At 39.5% G+C, this 24,020-nt stretch overlaps 1 protein-coding gene across 1 annotated transcript in view; it reads left to right on the forward strand.

Annotated features, from left to right (window-relative positions):
* si:ch211-266o15.1 overlaps positions 1-24,020 on the forward strand; it is a 37,110-nt gene that overhangs the window by 6,493 nt on the left and 6,597 nt on the right. The window contains 20 exon segments of the mRNA XM_046855737.1: positions 89-254; positions 1,438-1,541; positions 1,543-1,642; positions 2,241-2,388; positions 2,610-2,725; positions 4,491-4,748; positions 4,846-4,996; positions 8,184-8,356; positions 8,744-8,888; positions 9,545-11,398; positions 13,399-13,515; positions 13,603-13,646; positions 13,732-13,876; positions 14,529-14,659; positions 14,784-14,862; positions 14,865-14,918; positions 14,993-15,178; positions 15,288-15,355; positions 17,228-22,046; positions 22,210-22,558. Coding sequence (XP_046711693.1) covers positions 89-254; positions 1,438-1,541; positions 1,543-1,642; positions 2,241-2,388; positions 2,610-2,725; positions 4,491-4,748; positions 4,846-4,996; positions 8,184-8,356; positions 8,744-8,888; positions 9,545-11,398; positions 13,399-13,515; positions 13,603-13,646; positions 13,732-13,876; positions 14,529-14,659; positions 14,784-14,862; positions 14,865-14,918; positions 14,993-15,178; positions 15,288-15,355; positions 17,228-22,046; positions 22,210-22,558 — 9,207 coding nt within the window.

Raw genomic sequence — 24,020 nt, forward strand, 5'->3', positions numbered from 1 at the left:
CATCTTAAGTTAAACAAATTAAAAGAAGAACCAGGCATTTGAAAATATGTATGTTCTTTATTAATTTCCCCCCTAATTTATCTCCAAGGGTTATCGGGAATCCAAAAGACTTGATAACCGTTCCAGTTGACTCAGCAAACAACCTGAAGGAGTTTTGTAGCCTGTCCTGTCTGAGCATTTACAAGTCCAGGGTTGAAGGTTTGACTGAAGAGGAGTCCATCGTTAGATGTTCCGTGTGCAGAAATCCCAGTGAGGTAAGCTTCAGGGCATCTTCGATTATTCTATGAAAAATCCAATGAAAAACAAGGCTTTAATACTGTGTAGCTGTGAGTCCTGAATTACAGTCCACTTCAATATGTCTTCAGCAGTTCAGAGGATGGATAGAAAGAAAGAAAGAAACAAACAAATAAACAAACAAACTTAATTGTCCTTACCTAGTGCAGTTTGGAATCTACCAGAAGTGCAAAGAGTAGCATTCTAATAAACCAAAACCTGCAGATAAATAGTTAAATGTACAGCAAATAAATATAAAGGCTCTGGCCATTGAAAGATGTTGACATACAATAAGAATATTTATGTATATAAGGTGAAAAATTAACATTTAGAATATGCAAAAGTGTATGTAAAGCGCAATATATCTAGAAAATTAGATTACATTTACAATATGAGGTGTTTATTGGATGTATGTGCACCAATAGTTGATTGCTGTAATGTCTGCTATCTGCAAAATTCCATAAAGATAGTTTTTCCGGGTTTCACTTACTCAAAAACCTGGACGGCACCTCTCTATCGCTCTATATCACAAGTTCACAACTCCTCACGGTTTTACATGATTTTGTGCTCCCTGCTTTACCTCAAATACTTTACCTCAGGAAGGGATCTCACTGAAGTGGTACAGGTCTTGAATGTATTTAGACCAAGGAAAACTTTTTAATATCCAAGACAAGAGGTAAACAGAGGCAGGGTTGGGAACCAGTGTGGCACCCGACAACATAATACGTATAGTGCAGTCTTAAGGTGCCCTGGTCTGACTGTGATTCATAGATGCACATGCTGTTTTATCCACTAGAGGTCTGTGCTTTAGTGTCTTGTCTTAGTCGTTTTGTAATCGCTGAATGCTCGAGGAAAAATTCCCTGCAAATATCTCCTGGGAAATTAAACCATAATGCTATTTCCGAAATGGGCCCCCAGCAAGTGTCCGTCAATGAGAGTAGCATTTTCAAATATACTAAAGTTAAAACCCCTTGACATGCGCATGTCTGGCTAGGAAATTTGTTTTTAGAGCAGCATATGTAACAGTATATTTTTGCATAATATAATATACATTTAATATAAATTTCAAAAGGGAAATGTATTTTTTTGCTCCAACAATATTATATATATATATATTATAGAAATTATTATATCCATATAAAATGTTGTCGATTTCTTTCTCAGATTCAACATGAAGTGAATCACCAGGGTGTTCTGCATCGACTCTGCAGCGACGAATGCTTCTCACGTTTCCGCTCGTCTAAAAGACTGTCCATGAGCTGCTGCGAGCTGCGGCAACTGCACTGTCACAGGAAACTATCATCTCGTACAGATAGAGGACGCCATAAAGAAATTCTGCAGCCCTGCCTGCATCACCACTTTCAAACAGGTTTAGATTTACATGTCCTAATTTAGGCATATCATTTTCATAAAATTAGTACATCATATACGCTATATAGACAAAAGTTTGTGGACAACTGGTTTTTTTTTTTTTTTTTTTTTAAACATCCCATTTGATGTTTAGTCTCTATTTACTGTTCCACTCTTCTGGGAAGATGTTCCGCTAGATTTTGGAGGGTAGTTAGGTTTGTGCTCATTCAGCCACTAAGGTGTTAAGAGAGCCACTCGAGATCTTTCATTCAAACCCATGTAAAATAGATCTTCATGGAGCTGGCTTTGAGCACATTGTCATTCCAGAACAGGATTGGGTCTCCAAGTGAAGGGGAAAGAACTTTGGGAAGAACTGGGAAATTCAGGTGTCCCAATACTTTTGCTATATAATGTAAATGTGCAGTTTGATCTTAAAACTTTCATTGGTTCAGCAGGGTTTTTTCGAAAAGTTACAACCCAAATGTTTTATGGTTTTAGTTAATTTTAATGAACTCCATCATACCTTTTTTAATCAAAAGAGTTACTTTAACGTCGTGGCTCATCGTGTGAACATCTGAGTTTTCTTGTCGCCTCACAATCGTTTGTTCCCTCTACAGAAAAGCGGTAAGAGAGTCCACTGCCCCTGCTGTCAGGATTTTAAAGCGATGGATCAGATGATGGAAGGCACGAACGCACAGGGAGTCATAGAGTTCTTCTGCTCCTCCAGATGTGTGGCTAACAGCCAGGCATCCTGCACCTTGTCAGGTTAGTGTCCCAGTAATTAGCATCCAAGTTCTTAAACTGGAAATTGTCAATGTTCTTGTGTAAATTTTGTCTCAAGAAAAAATGAGTTTTTTCTGGGAAAAAAAGTTAAAAGTTCAATATACCAAATTAATTTAATTCATTACAACTTTTGTAAGTAAATCAAAGAAACGCTCTCTGTGTGTAAGATGCCTGATTTTGAATACGTTATGCGTTTAATGCAGGTGCTTCATTCCCGTGTACAAATTGCCAGAAGTTAGCTGTTCCTCAGTATCACTTGGCTATGTCTGACGGATCCATCCGGAACTTCTGCTCATACGAGTGTGTCGGCAGATTCCAGGTAATTCACACCCGTTCAGAAGAAATTATAATGGGTACCTAAACACTATACGGCACTAATCTCAACCAAGTTCCTACAAAACACTTCAGGGCTTGTGAACAAGAAAACGTGTTTTCAAGCACGGTTCCTGCTCGTTTTGATTTCAGTTGTTTCTAGGTCTGGATTAGTATTGGGGACGGACATTGAGTATTGGAGAATGTGTTTCTATACCATTGCCCCATTCGCTTTTCAAAAATATAAAGTTAAGACTTTGAGGGAAAAATATTTCATTATTTCACTTTAATAATGTGTTTTCAAATTATTGAAATTTGTTAGTAAATACAATTTAAAATGTTATTCCTAACGTTCCTGAACATTCGGTCCTGCTGCGGATTCCCAGAGGGATTTTTAGATAATCCGCAACTTGCTGTTAGTTGGGTTCCAAATGAGAACCCGCAAATGTTCCCAAATCGAGGGTTGACTGTAATAATAATAATAATAATAATAATAATAATAGTAATAACAATTGTCAATGTGTGTGATTATTTTTTTTTATTATTTATTTGTATTTTTTTTTTTTTATAAAATAAAAGACTAAACTAATCCAGATCCATTTGAAAACAGCGTTTCTGTGTAAAAATGCTCGGCGTCCACACTTTCATTTTCAACCATTTCCCAAAACATAAGACTCTTTGACTTGCGCCATTTCCCCCAGCCATTTATTTACTTTCCTGCTTTTTGTAACGTAGTGTCAGTGTCTAAAGATGCATCGTCGTTTTCGAAACGCTCATTTTTTACATCCACTTGATCCATTTTGGAGGATTTTTTCTAAACGCTACGTTTTCGTTGACTGAAAACGCCGTGTCAGCGTGGATGTGGAGTTAGAAGCAGACTCTCGGCCCTAGACCGGATCTGCACATCTGTGATTGGTTGTTACATTGTGAGGTAGCAGTTGCCATGACAGTACATGCAACTAAACCTTAGATTAGACATTAGAGATTCTAACGTAACGTATGTTATATGGAATTTCAAATAATTATTTCAGATATTAATTGTTGTCTTAAAAACCTTTAGGGAAGGCTGCGTATTTGAGTCTGGAAAAGTCTGGAATTTTGAACTGAAAAATGTCACAGTTTTGTGTGGTGTAGTCATGACAACAACTTGAGAAACTGATCTTTATTGACAACAAAACGAGCTAATCCAAATTATACAAAACAGTTTTCCTAATGCTGTCATAAAACTACACAGCCAAGAACAGCAACATGTACGTAATGATGTTTTGCTGTTATTGCTATCTCGCCGCAGGACGGAGGACGTTTTTTATGTCTTTTTTTATTAATTCGTTCCCGATAGATTCCACAGCACCCTCTCCATGACCTACTTATAGAACAGCAGAGCTCCTTTAGCCAAAGTCTTAGGATCTGAGCCTGTCTGAGCGCTGAGTCTTAGAATCATCTCATTCAGCAGTACTTGAACTTTTTCAGTTCAGTTTTATTCTGAGCGCTTTTAACAATGAACACGGAGATAAATGTTATATGTAATTTGATCATGTTAATGAATATAATGTCAGTTGGTTTTAGTTTTGAAAATTGCTTGTAGTAGAAAATTAATCATTGAAGCAGTCAGATTATTATAGTCAGACTTCTTTGTACATCCGAGCTTGGTGGTTAACCACTAAACCCCATTATTTTGCTTGTATGTGTGAGAGGAGATTCTTAAAGATTATAAGAAATATTATATAACACTTGTTTTTTCTTTTCTATAATCTCTATACGTTGTCTTCCAGGAGCGGCTGCAGAGGTCCTCCCAAATGAACGGAGGGTCCTATCACAGTCTAAATATGGGCCCCCAACCTCCCGTGCCTCTTCATCCATCTTCAGTGCCTGCTTCCGTTCAAAACACCACCCCACCGTCTGTGCCTGCTTCCCGACCGACAAACTCGCACGACCCCCTGCAGCAGGCAGAAGCTCTCGGACCTGCCAAACTTACCTGTAAACAGTGCCAGAAACAATTCAGCTCGAAACCCGAAGTCCTTCAGTTTAAGGTAGAGCTCTGGGCATGGAGGGATTCACTTTTATATGTATTTTAATGCAAATGTTCTGTGTGTGAAATTTATTCCCGATTTATTGTTTGTGCAACAGAATCACACGGGCCTCTTTTGCTCACGCCTGTGCTGCGACATGTATAAAAGGGAACGAGACGTCGGAGCGGTTTGCGAGTACTGCAAAGAAGAGAAAATTGCCAAGGAAATTGTCATGTACGACAAGCAGCCGCGGACTTTCTGTTGCGAAGGTCAGGCTCGGCTTTGCTCCCATTTATTCTCGTTTTATTATTAGCAGCACATCAATGTATGTATTTATTTATTTGAACATTACGCATGATGTAACACTGCAGCATCGGTGCAGGGTTTAATTATTTGTTGGAGGAAACCAATAAAAAAAAAAAGCCGTGAAATAAATACGAAATATAAAATTGTACGGATAATAAACTTGATAAAGTTTATTAGTTGAAATGTTAAATGAAATGAGACATAAGTAAATAATGCTGTAGATAGTTTTGATATCTATTATTTATAATAGATACGACCTGGCAACCACATACGTGAACATCGCATTTTTGGTTGTGTGCACCATACTTCATTCTTTGTAACTGGGACCTATTGAAAATAAACGTGGACACTTACACTGCCATCTGGTGGCGTCGGAAGAGAAAATCACGTTGCATAGAAATTTCAACATGGCGGAGAACACATCTGACCAAAAGGTCCGCAAGGTAAAATATCTGATAACATTTAATTGTTGGTTCTTGTCAAGTGATGTATAATAGTGTTATATGATTTATATGTCATGCAAATTGAAAACATTTTTGTAACCGTAAAGATTGACCAGGCTGCTAAACTCGAGGTCCACATATGTGGACAATGGAACGACTGTTTGTGAAAAATTTGTTAGAAAACATCAATTTACAATTGTTTTCAACAGTATAAATAAAATGTAGTACATTTAGTTGATAATTGCTAAAAAACAAACAAAAAAATCATTTTAAAATTATTCATGTGTGATAAATAAAATAATTCATACATTTTAATAATTGTGATAAATAACTTGATTTTTATTAAATTTTTCTCATGATATCATTTCCAGAGCGTATTCCACTGTCAAAGGCAGCCTTCGTCTTCGACAACATTGTCTGGTGAAACGTCTGGTTATCGTTCAGGTCGTACCCTGTACACATAGACTACGAGCCAACACCACTACCAAGCTTTCAAGGACAACCCAAGCAAAGACAAGGAGTGCACTGGTGGGCTGCTCAGTTGACCCCAATATCCCAGTTTGATCCTGATTTATAAAACTGAGCACAGGTTAAGGAACCAAATGAACTGCGTTTGGGAGAGGTTTGGTCAATGATCGTTGGTCCAAAATCTCCATCCGAAGCAGTTTTCGAAGCAGTGCTGAAGCTACCAAGTGACACAACGATGAAAAAGAATGGAAGAGGTACCTCAGCACAAGTTACCACTGAAGAAAATCTGTGTTGTAAAGTGGTATGACAACAAGCCGATACTGATGATGTCTGATGTTTATGATGCACAGCTTGAAGACACCTGCAAGCGAAGGGACAAGAAACAATATGTTTGTGAATACAAGATGAGTGGGTTTTAACCTCACAGACAGGACGATCGGCTACTACAGAATGAGTGTCCGTACCAAGAAGCTTCAAATGTTAATGCACTTCACAGATGTTGCTTTAGCCAACAGCTGGCTACTGTACCGCCAAGACCACACCGTATGCGGCACATCAAGAAAAAGCATCGTGCAGTTTCTTGGATTCCGAATGGAGGTGGCTAAGACATCTTTGGCCCAACATAATGCACAAGACGACAGTACAGATCTCTCAGAACAGGAAGACAACGGAAGTGCCCCACATCTCAGTCCGCAGAAGGGCTAATGCACATCTTCCAGAGGTGGTGAACCTAAAGAATGCAGCACACTGCAGAGCGACAGGCTGTTCTGGGAGAACCCGAGTCTGGTGTGTAACATGCAAGGTGTTCTTGTGCTTGCAAGCTGCAAGCAACTGTTACACAGGCTTTCACAGCGAAAATGTTTTTTTTTTTTTTTTTTTTTTTTTAATATATATATATATATATATATATATATATATATATATATATATATATATATATATATATATATATATATATATATATATGACAGCTTGTTAAAAATGTTTTTCCCGTATCCATGTTCAGAAGTTGGAACTGTTATATATGCAAGAATAACAATGAAACATGTTCAGGCACAGTGCTCAGGCTGTAAATAAAAGAGATTTGCATTTTGTTACACAATGATGCCTTGATTGTTTTTTTGTGGTTCCAGACAGATTGTTTTTCAAAAAAAGCTTCATGTTCAAAGATAATATCTGGTTATTTTATTTATTGGTTCCTCCTAACCCCAAATAGCTAGAAGAAATCTTAAATGCAAGCCAAACCAAAGTTGTGTCTTAGGAGAATATATATATATATATATACATATACACACGGTCGTCCCTCGATTTATCGCGGTTCCAATATTGCGGTCCCAATTTATCGCGAAATTTGGCGCACAACTATTTTGTTTTGCGAATGGTCCCCATTTCAGTTCATCATAAGAAATGAAAGATGCATTACAAAAAAACATAGGTTTTGCTTGTTTATTAGTTGAAGTGTCCGATGACGTCAAAAAAAAAAAGGGCAGAGTTGAAGACATTCGTCACCATATTTAGCCAATAAAAATAAAAAATGCAGTATATAATATAAAAACCCCTATTATAATGTGGTGTGATCCGATTTTGATTTGTCTTAACACCATGCTATACAAAGCAATACAATGTAATAGAAAGAAATAAGCTCTGCAATTCAATACGGTACAGATAGTACGCTTTTATTTCTTTGGTTCAGACAGACAGCAAATGATCAATTTACTTAAGTGCCTTCTGACTTCTAACGCATGGCCCCTTCACAAAACCAGCCTTTATAGTGCAAATAAGATTAAATACAACCAGGCATTGTGTGAAGATGCAGCTCTACCTCTGCCATGTTAATCTCTATGTGACTCTTCAGGACACGCCTCGGTCTCCGTAGTGTTGTGGTGTTGATAGAACCCCCTTGAGAAACAGTTTAACGAGGAAAAATTGACCTACATAGAACTTATTGATCACAAATGATTGGTCACTTTCTAAATAATAAAGTATCCTGCACCTCCTGATAATTATATATAAATAAATCGTTATTTAAATGTGTTAAATATGTTAAAAACAATGCATCGTGATACAAAGGACAACTTACATCTGAGAGAGAGAGAAGGATAGATAATATAGAAAAGAGCAGGAGAGAGATGTATATTTATATATAAATAATATATGTTTCTGAATATTTCCTAATATAATACAGGTTTCTGTATCATGTTTGTAATCCTGCTTGTACTCGATCGTTTCTCTCGAACAGGCTGCAAGCTGCTCTATAAACACGACTACGCCAAGCAACACAGAGGTCAGAGCCGAGTTTGCGCCTACTGCAGCAATGTGACCCACAAAAGCCTCCAGAATCACTTCGGGGGAAAACTGGAGGAGTTCTGCTCCAAAGAGTGCATGTCTCTCTACACCGTTCTCTTCTACGAGGTCAGATCAGAAAAACGAATACCTTATGGCTGAAAAGAATGTGTGCTAGTTATAAGGTTTTATGTCTACCTTTGCTGATATGGTGGTTGTTGTTTTGCTTTGCGTTCGACATACCTAGCGATAGAATCATTTAACAGCTCGATACACTTCACATGTAGTGTGAACTCTAGAGACTGTTGTGTGTAAAAATCTCAAACACGCACATCAGGCACCAACACCTAGGAGTCATAGAGCTCACACGTTTTTTTTTTTTTTTCCCCATACTGGTGTGTTTAATGTGAACATTCGCTGTATCTGCATTATGCATTATTTTGCCCCTTTATCAGTGTACAGGTTCTCCAGTGATACTGAAAGGTGAGCGTATGTTCTATTTGCTTCTGTCAATAGATGGCAAAGTGTCATGCTTGTAGGAATCAGGGACCGCTTAAAGAGAGCATCAGATGGGACGAAACGGTCCGACACTTCTGCAACCTGCAGTGTTTGTTGCATTTTTGCTCCAAGAGTATCATCCCAGACCAGCCAAACAGCAACGGTACGGCCAGATATCATTGTTTTGTCTGAAATGGGAAAGATATTGCCATTTATTTTTGCTTTCAAAACCGTTAAAAAATCATTCAAAATATAAAGAATGGCTTGAAAATATGGAAGCATAATATTTTGAGAGCGAGGATACACAAAATTCACTCCCTCCTACGACCGGGTGTCACATAACAGTTTTTGTTGTGTGCACCATAATACTTAAATCTGTGTAACTGGAACCTGTTGTACACAACCGTGGACACTTATACTGCCACCTGGTGGTGTCAGAAAAGAAAAATTCTTTACATAGAAATTTCAAGATGGCGGAGAACACGTCTGAAAAGTCAGTCACGTGAGACCAAAACGTCCTCAAGGTAAAAAAATCTAATAAAATTTAATTGTTGATTCTTGTTCAGTTATGCATAATAGTGTGATTAATATGGCATGAAAATTTTACCAATTTTTTGTAACAGTAAAGATTTACTATGCTGCTTAACTTGAGGTCCACATATGTGGACAATGGGACTGTAACTGTGAAAACATAGTTTGGGAAGAATTTGTTACAAAACATACATTTACAATAGTTTACAACAGTATAAATTGACATTGCATGTGTGATAAATAACTTTACATTAATTTTTTATTATTTTTGCATGATATCATTTCCAGGGCCTATTCCTCTGTCAAAGGCACTGGAATTAGTACTGGAGTCGATTGCTGGGGACAACTCAGAGGTAGAAGACTTATCTGACATTGATGACCCCATAGAGGATGTTGATTACCATCCTCCACAACAGGAGCCAAGCAGCAGTGAGGAGGAGAGTAGTGGGGATGAAGACCCCACTCCACAGTCCACTATGGCGAGCCGGGGACGTAAACGCCGCCATAGTGAGTCTGATGGCTCAAACAGTGACTCTGAAGAGCCAATACCAGGACCAAGCTTTCAAGGACAACCCAAGCAAGGACGAGGAGTGTGCTGGAGGGCTGCTCAACTGACCCCAAACCTAGCCCAGTTTGAGCCTGGGGAGGAAACTGAGCAGGACAGAGAAGGCTGGACCACACTGGACTATGTGAACCAGTATATTGATAAAGATTTAATGAAACTGATTGTAAACTGCTCCAATGCTACAACACTAGCTAGGAGTGGGTACCCACTCAGCACATCAGTTGACGAGATGTTTCATTTCTTTGGTGCCTCAATTTTGATGTCCTGTGTTCCGTACCCACGAATCAGGATGTACTGGTCCAGCGCGTTAAGTTTCCCAGCAGTCACAGAACGATTCACACGCGACAGATTTTACAAACTGAGGCACTCAATAAAGGTGGTCATCGATGATGACATTCCAGAAGACCTGAGGGAATGCGACAAATTCTGGAAGGTGAGACCTTTTCTTGACCGCATTCTTAAAGGCTGCAGGTCTCAGACAAGACCCGAGAGCGTTTCTATTGATGAGCAAATCATCCCATTTACAGGAGCCTGTCCTTTTCGACAATATCTGCCAATGAAGCCCAATCCAGTTGGCATGAAAAACTTTGTTTGTGCTTCACCAGAAGGCATCATGCTCGACTTTGAGTTATATCAGGGTGCAGATGCACTGATTGCACAGGTCCAGGAACCAGGTGAACTGGGTTTGGGAGGTTTGGTCATTAATCGTCTGTCTGAAACTCTCCATCCTGGTACAAAAGTGTACTGCGATCGGTTCTTTACATCCATCAAAACTGTAAATCGAATGATGGAGAAGCAGGTGTACCTGACTGGTACAGTTATGAAGAATCGGGTTTCCGAAGCAGTGCTGAAGCTACCAAGTGACAAAACAATGAAAAAGAATGGAAGAGGTACCTCAGCACAAGTTACCTCTGAAGACGGGAAAATTTGTGTTGTAAAGTGGTATGACAACAAGCCGGTATTGATGCTGTCTGTTGTTCATGATGCACAGCCTGAAGACACCTGCAAGCGATGGGACAAGAAAGAGAAACAATATGTGTCTATCAGACGACCAAATATTGTTCGTGAATACAACAAAAAGATGAGTGGGGTTGACCTCACAAACAGGATGATCAGCTACTATAGAATGAGTGTCCGTACCAAGAAGTGGACGCTTCGGATGCTAATGCACTTCACAGATGTTGCTTTAGCCAATAGCTGGCTACTGTATCGCCAAGACCACACAGTACGTGGCACACCAAGAAAGGGCATTATGCAATTTCTTGAATTCCGAATGGAAGTGGCTAAGACATTCTTGGCCCAACATAACAATGCACAGGAGGACAGTACAGACCTCTCAGAGCAGGAAGACAACACAGACCATTCAGAGCCAAAGAAAAAGCGTTCTGTGAAGGAAGTGCCTCACATCTCAGTCCGCAGAAGGGCTAATGCACATCTTCCAGAGGTGGTCAACCTGAAGAATGCAGCGCGCTGCAGAGCGACAAGCTGTTCTGGGAAAACTCGAGTCCGTTGTGTAACATGCAAGGTGTTCTTGTGCTTGCAAGCTGAACGCAACTGTTACACAGTCTTTCACAGCGGTTAAACGTGATCAACTGTTTCCACAGATAAAAAGGACATTCCTAGTTTGGAGTAGTTAAAGTTTTAGTGTTACAAAAGTGAAACATAAGCAAATTGTCAAGGTTTTTTGGATATGAGAGCTTGTTTCTTACAAATTTAGTTTTTCCATATCCATGTTCAGAAGTTGAAACAGTTATATATGCAACAGTAACAATGAAAAATGTTCAGGCACAGTGCTCAGACTGTAAATAAAAGATATTTGCACTTTTACACAATGGTGTCTTGATTGTTTTCTGTAAATACAGACCGAGTGTCCACATAAGTGGACATAATTTTTAAAAAGAGCTTCATGTTCAAAGAAAATATTTGGTTATTAAAATTATTGGTTCTTCCAAACCCCAAATAGCTGGAAGAAATCTAAAATGCAAGCCAAACCAAAGCACGGGTCTTAGGTCTTTTTTGCATGTTTGTCACCCTTTAATGTTCCAGACCATTAATATTAGTAAAAGCATACACAAGTGAACACAACATGCGGTTTTTAAATGAAGGTTTTTATTATTGAGGAAAAACAAAATCCAATACTACATGGCCCTGTGTGAAAGTGTTTGCCAGAAAACATCTTGATGATCCCCAAGACTTTTGAGAAAATACTCTGTGGACTGACGAGACAAAAGTTTAACTTTTTGGAAGGGGTGTGTCCCATTACGTCTGGGATAAAAGTAACACCACATTTCAGTAAAAGAACATTATACCAACAGTAAAATATGGTGGTGGTAGTGTGATGGTCTGGGGCTGTTTTGCTGCTTCAGGGCCTGGAAGACTTGCTGTGATAAATGGAACCATGAATTCTGTTGCTTACCAAAAAATCCTAAAGGAAAATGTCTGGCCATCTGTTTGTGATTTCGCGATCCAAAACACACCAGCAAGTCCAACTCTGAATGGCTGAAGAAAAACAAAATGAAGACTTTGGAATGGCCTATTCAAAGTCCTGACCTGAATCCTATTCAGATGCTGTGGCATGACCTGAAAACGGCAGTTCAAGCTCGAAAAACCCTCCAATGTGGCTGCATTACAACAATTCTGCATAGATAAGTGGACCAGAATTCCTCCACAGCGCTGTAACAGACTCATTGCAAGTAATTGCAAACACTTGATTGCAGTTGTTGCTGCTGAGGATGGCCCAACCAGTTATTAGGTTTGGAGTGCAAACACTTTTTCACACAGGGCCATGTAGTTTTTGATTTTATTTTTCCTCAATAATAAAAACCTTCATTTACAAACTGCATGCTGTCTTCACTTGTGTTTATTTTTTACTAATATTTAAATTAGTTTGATAATCTGGAACATTAAAGTGTGACAAACATGCCAAAAAATAAGAAATCAGGAAGGGGGCAAACACTTTTTCACACCACCCAGTAGTTTACATTTGTTGGACCCCATTTGGGTAATACAGAACTGTAAATAATTGTGTTTTGCATTTAATATTGAATTTTCAAAGATATATTCTACTTAACTTTTCTACTAGTTTCATTTCATATTTCACTTCGTTCACTACCTTGATATGTGGAATTGTCAGGATTTTCTCTTTTTGAGAGAAATTCTTGAAGCTGTACATAAAATGCAAATGAATCCATACAGCTAGACCTGTTGTAAAAGCGAAAGTGGCAGCGATTTCACGTATATGCAAAACTCGTATTTGTCACATTTCCGATACAGGGGGTGAAACCACAGTCACACTGCGCTAACTTTAGTTCCTTAGCGAACTCAGATTTGAACTATGTTCCGCACATGTGCACCGTTAGACCCCTAGTCTGCACACACAATACTTTCAAAAGTTTAGTTCCTTCCATTAATAGCAATAACTATGGTGATATGGGAGCATCTCATGTAAATCCTTCTAAGATTTCGCCATGTTGTTCCAAGGAAACAATCAACTAGAAGTCGGTGTTATTGTCCAAATGTTGCTTTTATCCCAAATGAAAAATTGTTTCGTTTCCTTTTTTTTATCTCATTACACTAGGTATTAACACTGCTCCCACCACAGCGCAAGCCCCTCTATCGCTCTCAAAAGACATGCCGGTCATCGGGGGCATTGTGTCCCTGGCCTCCGCATTGGCCGGTAACACCGCACTCACAGGTAACTCAGATTCTCGTGAATGGCTTGTATTCATTTGGATGACTTTATTTTGTTTTGGAATTATAATCTCGCAACTATGATTCGCAGGAGCACTGCCTACCTCAAACGCCAGCTCCAAAATCAGCGGCGACGTGAGTATCAGATTCAACTACAAGAAATCCAATGAAGATTTCTTGCTTCAGTCCTGTTATAACCGTGTAATCGTGTGTCTTTAAGGCAAGCACGCAAACGGATGTCTCGGTCAACGGCGATCCTCAGCAGAGGCGGATGCTGAAAAACAAAGCGATCATGTGCAAACCTATCAGTGACGAGCAGAGCATCCAGTGTGAACTTGAGCCTCCAAAGCTACTGTCTAAGACAGGTTTGTTTTGTATTTGTATTTTTACTTTGATTAACTGGTGAGTTTAGTCATGAAACTGTTTTTTCCATGTTTTCATGATATGGGACACTTGCTTTTCCAGCCATGTGGTGTTCTTCCAATTGCACACAATTGTATAGGACAATTTTGGATGTAGTGATATGACATTTTCAGTTCACTTGAACTAGAGCCAGTTCTATGAAGATATGGTCTAGATCTCCCGCTATACAGCTCTAAACTCAACCCTACTGAACACCTTTGGGAGGAATTGTTACAGTGACTGCACCCCAGGCCTCAACAGTACCTGATTTTACTAACACCACAAGCACACTCAGAATGAATAGAGGTGGTTATAACAACAAACTGGGACTAAATGTGGAATGGGGTTCAAAAAGATCGTACTTTAGTAAAAACCTAACTTTCGTACTTTATAGACTGTCTGAAAAACTGAAGGGGCAGCATTGAACAAAACAATGTGCTACAAATCATATTTCCAGTATGAAGTGAGCAGCCACAGTGACAATCGCATTCACCACTTAATATATTCGTGAGGGAACTCTGATTTTAACAGCGTTCCACACATTAAAAAAAAAAAGGATCGCGTTCAATAAACTGAAAGCCCGATAATTAACCCGATTCCTTTCTTTCTATACAGTTATTGATGAAAACGGAGAGAAAGTGAAACTGGTGCCTGTGCCTATACCTGTCCCAACACCTGTATACATTCCTGTTCCTGTGCACCTGTATACTCAGTTCACACCCTTACCGCTGGGATTCCCTTTTCCTGTATGTATTTAAATCTTCACGCAGTCCTTTTTTTTTTTTTTTTTTTTCCTTTTCTTTCTCATCCATCTCTACAGTGTCTGGAATGGGAGCGGTTGTGGTTCAATTTTCTCGTTTCGATTTTTAGATTCCCGTGCCACTGGTTGTGCCAGCTTCTCAGGAATCTGCACAGCCAAGTTCTACTAAAGGCAGCGTCCTTCGCAAAGCTCCGTAGAGGATGAAGATGTGGAAAAGGTCAAGAGCAGACCGCTGTCTCATGGAGGTATGCGAATTAACATTTTAAACAACAGTGTGCACGTGTGTGTGAGAATCATTAAATTTTTTCTATATATCCAGACCAGGGCAGTAACTACAGTGGGGATCTGGAATCCGAAGCCAGGTCTACACCTTTCAGTTGGGCCGATCCTGAGGATTCCTCACACAAGCCACCAGTCACTTTATCTGAATCAGAAGGACCTAAAGATCCTCCTGGAACAGCCACAGGGTCTGATTTGCTAGATTTAGAAAAGGACATTCCTCTTGGTTAGTAGAAAGTTATACTTTAACTGTAATTTCTGCACCAATTTGGACCAAACCATTATAAAAAAAAACATCTTTCAAGCTGCAGTTTATTTATTTTCTATCTCCATAGCAACGACTGACCACGAAGCGACCAAGGAGCAGAAATCATCAGCAAAACGACGCAAGAGAGGAAAGAAGGTATGCTTTAAATAACTGGAATTCCAGTTTATTGCTGTATCCCGAACTTTCCCCTTTATAAAGGGAGATCTTTGAAAGAGAACGTGTGACTCATACACACCCCCAGCTGGCATCATTGTTTGGACAGTCCGGATGTGGGTGTGCATCTGTATTTTTGGAGTAAGAGAGGACGCAAAATGAACACGCAGTTTTAAATGTCGGGCACAAATTGATGTGCTTTGAAATCTCCCCGGTTTTATGGGTTTTAGTTTGTGTTCACTTGGTGTAATACACAGAACATAACGTTGAGATTTTATCATAGGCTACATGTCTATAATGACACCTGGTATATTTTCAGAATATATTATTATATAGATTTGATCATTCACTTGTTAAAATTTGATCTCGTATTTTATTTGAAGATGTCCGCGTGAATGTGCTTTTTTGTTGAGTTTGAAAGGAGTGAAAGTTGCGAACAACGGTATAAACACAGCTCAAGGTTGTTTTGTTTTGTTTTGTTTTAGCTTTTTATTCGTCTTTGTATTATTGCTAATATTTAAGTCTAAATTTTTGAATGTTTGATGGCTAAGAATCAAATTACCGAAAGCTTCACGTAAACCGCCGGCAACGTAAACCCCCCCCTTGTGCAAGTTTTTTACAACATGGACTCATTATCGTCTTAAGGTAAGATTAACCTGTTTCAAAACTTTTCTTTTTCTGTATATATATATATATATATATTTTTTTTTTTTATTTTGCGTTTGAATTTAGAATATTTTTTGCATGTCTAGAATATTTGATTTATAAAAATTTTTTTTAAAGCAAATCTAGACAGATTCTGTTGCAATATAAATATACACTCCGCTTCAAAAGTATTGGAACAGCAAAAGTCGATTCTTTTGCTGTACACAAAAGACAACTAGGTTTACAGTAAAAAGGTGGATGTCAGGGCTGTGCCTAAGGCTTATACAAGGTCTGATCGGTTTTTTCCTCTTTTCCCCAGTATAGAATTTAATTTCTTTTCTCCCAGTGACAGCTCTCTGGTCTTCGTATGTGTCTATCCTTTTAAACTGCAAATGCTGTCTGTACAGGTAAAACCCTTGGCCGAAACCCAAGTGTTGGATCTTAAGATGGTACTCGGGCAGCAAGAAATCTGTCAGTTATTTTTTTTTTAATGATGTTAGCTGATCCAAAGCTGGTCTCGCATTCATCTTTTTATCCTAAACCCTAATGATTTCAGAAAAAAAGACCTTGCTGTTCTAATACATTTGGAAGGGGACTGTATGAACGTCTGTAAATAAAATCTAAATTCTCCTGTTACTTACATGTTATTAGTTAGATTTCAATTTGGTATTATTTTACATTGCAATTAGCCCTGTGTTTCTGGCATTCTTTTAGCAATCAGTGCACCATTTGACGTCTTTGCCTGGATTGGTTCCAAGATTTTATCAATTGTTAAGCGATTTCTTCTGAAAGACACTGTTGATTACATTGGTATATTTATTTATTGGAAGGAATTAAATTTATTAATATTTATTAACCGTCATCGAGTTTAATTGCACAGCTTAATTAGATCATTTAGATGTATTTTATTTGCCCTTGTTCGCAACTGCCTTCCAAAAAGGTAAATCAGTTGAATCTGTGTTTGGAAATGCTTAATAGTAGTACTTGTATTCTCACTCTTTTGTTTTTAGCTCAAGTAAAACACATAATTAGAAAGAGAGGAAAAGATAGATTTGTGGAATCCCATTTTTCTGATTTCTCTACAGTAGACTTCTTTATAGTATGTTTCTTAAATGCTATGCCCTTATTTAAATATTTTAAACATTATTGAAATATATTTTTTTTGTTTAACAGAGTTTGTTCATATTAAATGCTCCTGTTCTTTTTCAGCTTGATCATTCATCCGATGTTGAAAAAACGAAGAGTTTCGTAGAAGTGGATGTAGCTGATCGTGCACAGTCCTGCTCGGACACAAATTTAGAGCAGTTCACAATGGAATCTTGCCAGCATGGTGGATCTCAGGGGAGTAGTATTCCCATTAGCTCAGAATGCGCTCCACTCGACGAAGATGACCTGAGCGATGCACAAAACACAGCAGAATCCGGTGAAGAGCTCACCTCGTCTTCTGTTATAATGAGACCTTTGAGGTCACGTCTGAAAACAGGGAGTAAAAGAGTTCGAGCTCAGGCATCTCGCACCAAAAAGCAGTTCTGTGTTTACTGTCAAAAATCAAATACCAAAATTGCAAGGCACTTGGAGCGAATGCATTCAAAGGAAACGGATGTCGCATATGCGCTCAGCTTTCCGAAACGATCTAAAAGAAGACACATGCTCCTCGAACAGCTTCGCAAGAAAGGCAATTATCAGCATAATATCGAAGTTATTCGCAATGGAAATGGGGATATCGTCATGCAAAAACAAACAAAACGAAAACGGTCTGCAATGGAATACTTGCCCTGCCAGTATTGCTTAGCTTTCTTTCTCCGGGTTGGGTTGGCAAAACATGAAAACTGGTGCAAAAGTAAGATGATTTCACAAGCTGAGTCCTCAAAACAACTCGACACTGAACATGAGTCCAAAGAATTGCAATGTCCAAAGTCAAGCTCTGAAGCCAGATCAAATGCTAATCTCCAACCAAGCCCCCATGTTAGTGGTTCTGACTCCCAAAACAATCTTGAAACCTGCTCTTTCTCAAATTCGGAATCAAGTCCTGATATTTCTGACCAAACAGATCCAAAACCTGGCCTTGGGTCAAGTCACCCTAACACTGAACCCTTTCCTCCAACCAGTTCTGATATTGGTCAGTCTCCTAAAGAATATTTCTCTGATAAACCTAGCCCTCAATCTAATTTTGAATCGCACGGACATTCTAATGAGTTATCGAGTCCTGCAGTCCTTCATCCTACTAATCAATCTTGCCACCAGAGTACCTTCAGTGAGGAAAGTTTTGACTTGTGCCTACCATCCTCTCCTGTGCCTTCCCCACTGCCTAATCCTGAATCAAGTCCTAGTCATTTAAATTTTGACTTGTTCTTTGAGGACGATTTGTTTTCCGATCCTGAAGACAGTCTACCCAGTACTCCTGAATTGTTTGAGTCTAACAATCTTGAAACATGTCTTGAATCCAGTATGATGCACATTGATGCATCAAGCAGTGCAAATCCAAATCCTAGATCATGCCACCAGTCCACTATCGGTCAGATAAACAGCCCAGATCCTACTCAACTAAGTTTTGAGTCCTGCATTCTTGCCAATGTGGATTGTGATCTCAGGTCACCACCTAGTCTGGAATTGAAGAATCACACAGAATCACCTTTTATGTTGAATCATGAATCTACCCTACAACCCAAATTTGAATCATGTTCACAAGTTGACCAATTTAGCTCAAAAAACAACCACCAAACGGCAAATGTAAGTGATGAACACAGACCAGATCCCAGTAAGGCAAGTTTTGAATTGTGCCCCTCATCTAAAACTCCTCCTCTACCTCATCTTGGATTAGATCCTATCCCCCAAATTAATTGTTCTGAATCCTGCTTTCAACCAGTTTTACGGTCCAGTTCTGACACCAGTCTTTTTCCTGAATCTTTCCCCAACCAAGTTGTTGAGTCCAACATTAATCCTATTGTTGAATCCTGTTTAGTTACGAAGTGCAGTGATGCTCCAGCGAGCAGTCTTCCAGCGCGCAGTCCTCCAGCACGCAGTGCTCCAGCGAGCAGTCCTCCAGCGAGCAGTGCTGAAGCGAATACAGAATCTATACAACAGTCCTCCAGTGCTGGATCCCACTGCTTGGACTCAGATGCCTCAAGTAATTCTGATTGCACTTCGAGTAATTGTGAAAGTCCAGTCAGTTTCTCTGCAGAAAGTTCACCTTGTGAGAAGTCCAGTCCACAATCTAGTTCAAATTCAAGTTTAACGTGTACCTCCACATTCAAACCGGCACTGTCCGAACAGACAAGTTCACACAAAACACCAAATGGTCAGGGGTCCGGAATGAAAAGGCAGTATTGTGTTTACTGTAAAAACTCTTTCGTCAAGATCTCACGGCATTTAAGCTTAAAACATGCAAAAGAAACTGACGTAGCCCACGCTCTTAGTTTTCGAAAGGGGTCCGAAATGCGGCAACTTTTGTTCGAGAAGCTTCGAAAGAAAGGGAACTATCAGCATAATGTCGAAGTTCTTAAAAGCGGAAGTGGAGAGCTTATCCCCGATAGACGAGGAAATAAAGACTGTTCTGGTGGTGTGTACCTACCTTGTCAGTATTGCCTGGCTTTTTATGTTCGCCATGAACTCTGGAGGCACGAAAAACGTTGCAAAATGAGAACAAACATTAACCCTGTGTGCCTTAAAAGGACTGCGTGTTCAAAGTCGATTCCGTATCAGGGTAGCATTTCTGGAGATTTGGAAGAAGCTATTCGTAGTATGAAGCAGGACAACTTGTTGCGTCATATAATAAACGACGCTCTGATTTGCAAGTATGGGGCTAGGCTTATTGAAAAACTCGGACATGGTAAAAAGCATAAAGTGTATGCAGGGCAAAGGATGAGGGCGTTGGCGAGATTTATGCTAGTAGTGAAAGAGTTAGATGGAAGCGTTGAGTATTTGCATCACGTGTGCACTCCGTCCAAGCTTGATTTGGTCATTAAAGGTGTAAGGATAGTTAGTGGATTTGATGAAACTTTGAGCAAATTTAAAACTCCATCTCTGGCGTTACAAATCGCCACTTCCATACGACAAGCAGCTGAAATTATTTGCGGTGAAAACGTTACGGAGGGTGATATGGAGACCGTTGCTAATGTTAAAAAATTTATTGGGATAATAGAGGAAAATTTGATTTCTCGTGCGAAAAAAAATGCTGACCACGCGCCAGCCGACAGTTGTTTAGGCAATCCTTCCGCAGCACTATCTCAAGAGAACTGTCCCGTGACCAAAAAACCCAGCAGAAAGCTCAGGCCTAGGCGAAACGTGGCCAGTAAGGAAAGTGCCACGTCCCCAGTGGTCTCAAATGGATCGCATGTGCACATAGATGAGAACGAAACCTTACCTCGTTGCGATAATGCTGCAGAGCTGCCTACTGACCCTGGAGCGCGATCTAAATCGAAAAAGTCTAAGGCCTTCTATTCCAAGTCAAAAGTGTTAAGAACAGCAAAAGGTGGGAACAAACACTACTGTGTCTATTGTAAGAAACAGATCATCAAAATAGCGAGGCACTTGTCTCAGAGCCATGCAAAAGAAAAAGACGTTGCCCGTGCCCTCAGCTTTCCGAAGGCATCCAAAACTCGACAGTGTTTATTTAAACAGCTCCGCAATAAAGGGGATTACCAGTATAACATCAAAGTTCAGCAAACCGGAAATGGGGAAATCATTCCACAGAGACGGCAAAAAAAGCAGTCCGTTCATTCTTTGAGTTCTTACCAAGCTTGCCCTTACTGTCTGGGTTTTTTTCTTGAGCGTGACTTGTGGAGACATAAAAAATCATGCAAATGGAAGAAGGACGATGAAGCCCCCTCTGGCAGGGAGAGGCCACAGTCATCCAATATCGCCTTGCATGAGTCTCTTTCCGAAGGCTGTCAAAGTATCGTTCGCAATATGCGAAATGACGAAATCTCGAAATGCCTTAGGAACGACGCCTTAATCTGCAAATTCGGAAACAGCCTTTATAAAAAACACGGGCATGAAAAGGGTGGACATGATTATGTGGCACAAAAAATGAGAACATTGGGTAGATTTATGTTGGCTGTGAAGGAGTTGGATCAGAATGTTGAGGATCTGTATCAAGTATGCAACGAGTCCAGGTTTAGTCTGGCTTTAGAGGTTGCAAAGAAAGTTGGAGGATTTGATCAACAGACTAACAAATTTAAAAAATCTGTTGGATGGAAAATGGGGTATTACATGAAATGGGCCACTGAAGTTGCTTTGGAAGAGAATGATATGGATGATGAGGCTAGAATTCAAGCCACAAAGTTCATTCAGATGATGGAAACCAATTGGTTTTCTTACAAACCTTTTATGCAGAATGAAGGGGATATTGAACTTCTGGCAGAAGATATTGTCAAACTGCAGAACTTCCTGAAAAACTCTGAAGATAAAGCCAAATCGGAGCTCTCAGCGCATCCAAATGGCGAGTCATGGAAAAGTCTTTGCAACACCGTTCTCGCTGAAATGACACTCTTCAACCGTGGACGAAGGATAGTAGCGGAGAAAATGCTTCTTGAGGACTACAAGCAAAGGAACAAAGAGCCTAAGCATGGAAAAACGTGTCACCTGCCAACAAAGCTGGAATGGGCTCTTAAAGATGTGCTTATAAAAACTGTAATCACTGGAAGTCAGATTCCCGTTTTGTTTACCAAAAGGATGGCATCATCTCTGGACATCCTTATCAAACACCGTGAGGATGTCGGCGTTCCCGCTGACAACCCTTACGTCTTTCCTCATATGTTGAATAACTCTTACATCAAGGCTCGTGACTGCATAAAGACCTTAGCCAAGAACTGTGGCGTAAGCAAACTTGAAGTTCATACGCACAAGTCTGTAGCTACTGTTTTCCAGATCCTGAGCCTTGATGGCAGTGAAATGCAGAAGGTCGCTGCACTTGTGGGCGAGAAAAGATTTAACTACCAAACACTAAATAAAAACCTTTCCGAGTTGGCCAAAATCTGCGCCCAGTTGCAAACAACGCAAAATGGGATCGTCGCTCGCAAAAAGACAGGTATTTTCATTGATTATTTTATTTACATTTATTCGCCTTCGGGAGTTAACAGATCTGAAGAAGCGAACAAATTAATAGCAATGTTCCCTAACGACTTCTGTTGTCATTGTTGATGCAGCACGAAGGCTTTTCCTCTAAAATATCACCTCTCATTGTGCACTAGGTCGTCGCCGACGTCCCGCCAGCCAAGGATGCAAAAGACACAAGTGGAAGAAGGCGGAACAAGGAGCCGTGAGGAAGCACCTGGGACATTATATATCAACCGGGATAGTGCCAAGAAAAAAGGACTGTCTGGACTGTATTAAGACTGATCCAGAGGCCCTCAGCTCAAGAACGTGGACGGATGTCAAAAATTTTGTCCATAACACCATACAAGCTAAGAAAAGGAAGAAAAGCGATTCGCGGGAGACGGACAGCGAAAGCGAGGAGCTTAGCGACGATCTTAGTGAAGCCGTGGCTGTGGAGGCTGCTGCGAAAAGGCCGAGGCGGAAAAGAAAACTTCGGCGCCGCTTGTGAATAGAACGCTTTTTTGTAGACGGTGCAGGATTTTCAGAATGGAGGTTTGGACAGTTTCTAAGGAAAAAAAAAACAGGTGGATATTTTAGATCTGACAAGCGATGATGGCAGTCTGATATTATTAGTGCCAGAAGACCTCTTTATTTCCATTTCCATGGTTGCTCAAGAGTTTCAGAAGATGCGAGTTCTTTCTTGTATAAAACGGGTCCTCACTCCAGCTCCCAGCTGTGCAAGTGGGAATCAGCTGGCTGTTGGATCGTTCATTATTTCTGAAATGTATTTATGCAGTCAGATGCTTATCGGGTTGATATTTGTTCTATAAGTATAGCATTGGAAATAAAACAGGGGATAACATTGTGTAATATAGAAAACTCTTATGGGTTGGTAAACCAGTCATTTTGGATAGTAAATTCCTTCTGCAATTCTGGGGCCATTTTTAAGGTTTATTATTTCCCAGTGACCGCACACGGTGCAGGTTATCCCTCTGTTGAGATTTTATTACTTTATATTGCGACAGCTTATATATATTTATATATATTATATGTATTGACAAATGTATTGGGACACACTTTTTTTCCAACCATATTTGGTTCCCCCTCTAAACCTTCATTTGAACAAGGAGATACAAACTTGTTCCAGCATAACAATGATGCCGTGTACAAACACATGCTTTACATGGTTTGGTGTGGAAGTTCTTAGGCCTCCTGAATGAGCCACAGTCTCTACAAGCACACTCCAAAATCTAATGCATAATTTTTCCAGAAGAGTTGAGGGTATTATTAACCGTGAATGTAGACTGCGATGTTCAAAAGGCACATACCACTTTTATAGTCAGGTGTCCAGAAACTTTTGTCCATATAGAGTAGATGGTTTATTTGTCAGAAAAAGTTCTTTAGTTTATTCCCTGTTGTTAAATGGCAGCAATTATTATTAGATTAATAACAAGTCGCCAACTGTACAAGTTCCTGTAAAAATGTACGATAAAGCTTTGTTTCGGATTCTACCCAGCAACACCAAGAGCAAAATAAACCTTCTGTTGAAAGAAAATCTCGAATTCTACAACCCAGCAGTCTCATTTGTTTTTACAAACAGGACGTTTGAGCTTATTTTCATTAAGACTTGATCTCGAGGTGTTTGAGACGTTAAGGCATTGAGGGCAGATTTGTGTTTTGCTTATTAAGAATAACTCTACATACGTTACCTTTTATAATGATCTGTTCACTTCCTGTTTTGCATTAATGACTTTTTCTTTTCAACACTTTTAATTACATTGGGAACACTGAAGGACCAACGATTTCACAATGTGTCCAGAATTTGATTGTTTCAACCGAGAAATTATTTTTTTTTTCTGCAAATAATACGTATATATTTGATATCATTTAAAAAGTTGCTTTGTATTGCAGTTTACATTTAAACTGTCTTTGGGCAATATGACACATTTAGGGCAATGTTCCACTT

This window comes from Silurus meridionalis, chromosome 8 (assembly GCF_014805685.1).
Source record: "Silurus meridionalis isolate SWU-2019-XX chromosome 8, ASM1480568v1, whole genome shotgun sequence".
Taxonomy (NCBI): Eukaryota; Metazoa; Chordata; class Actinopteri; order Siluriformes; family Siluridae; genus Silurus; species Silurus meridionalis.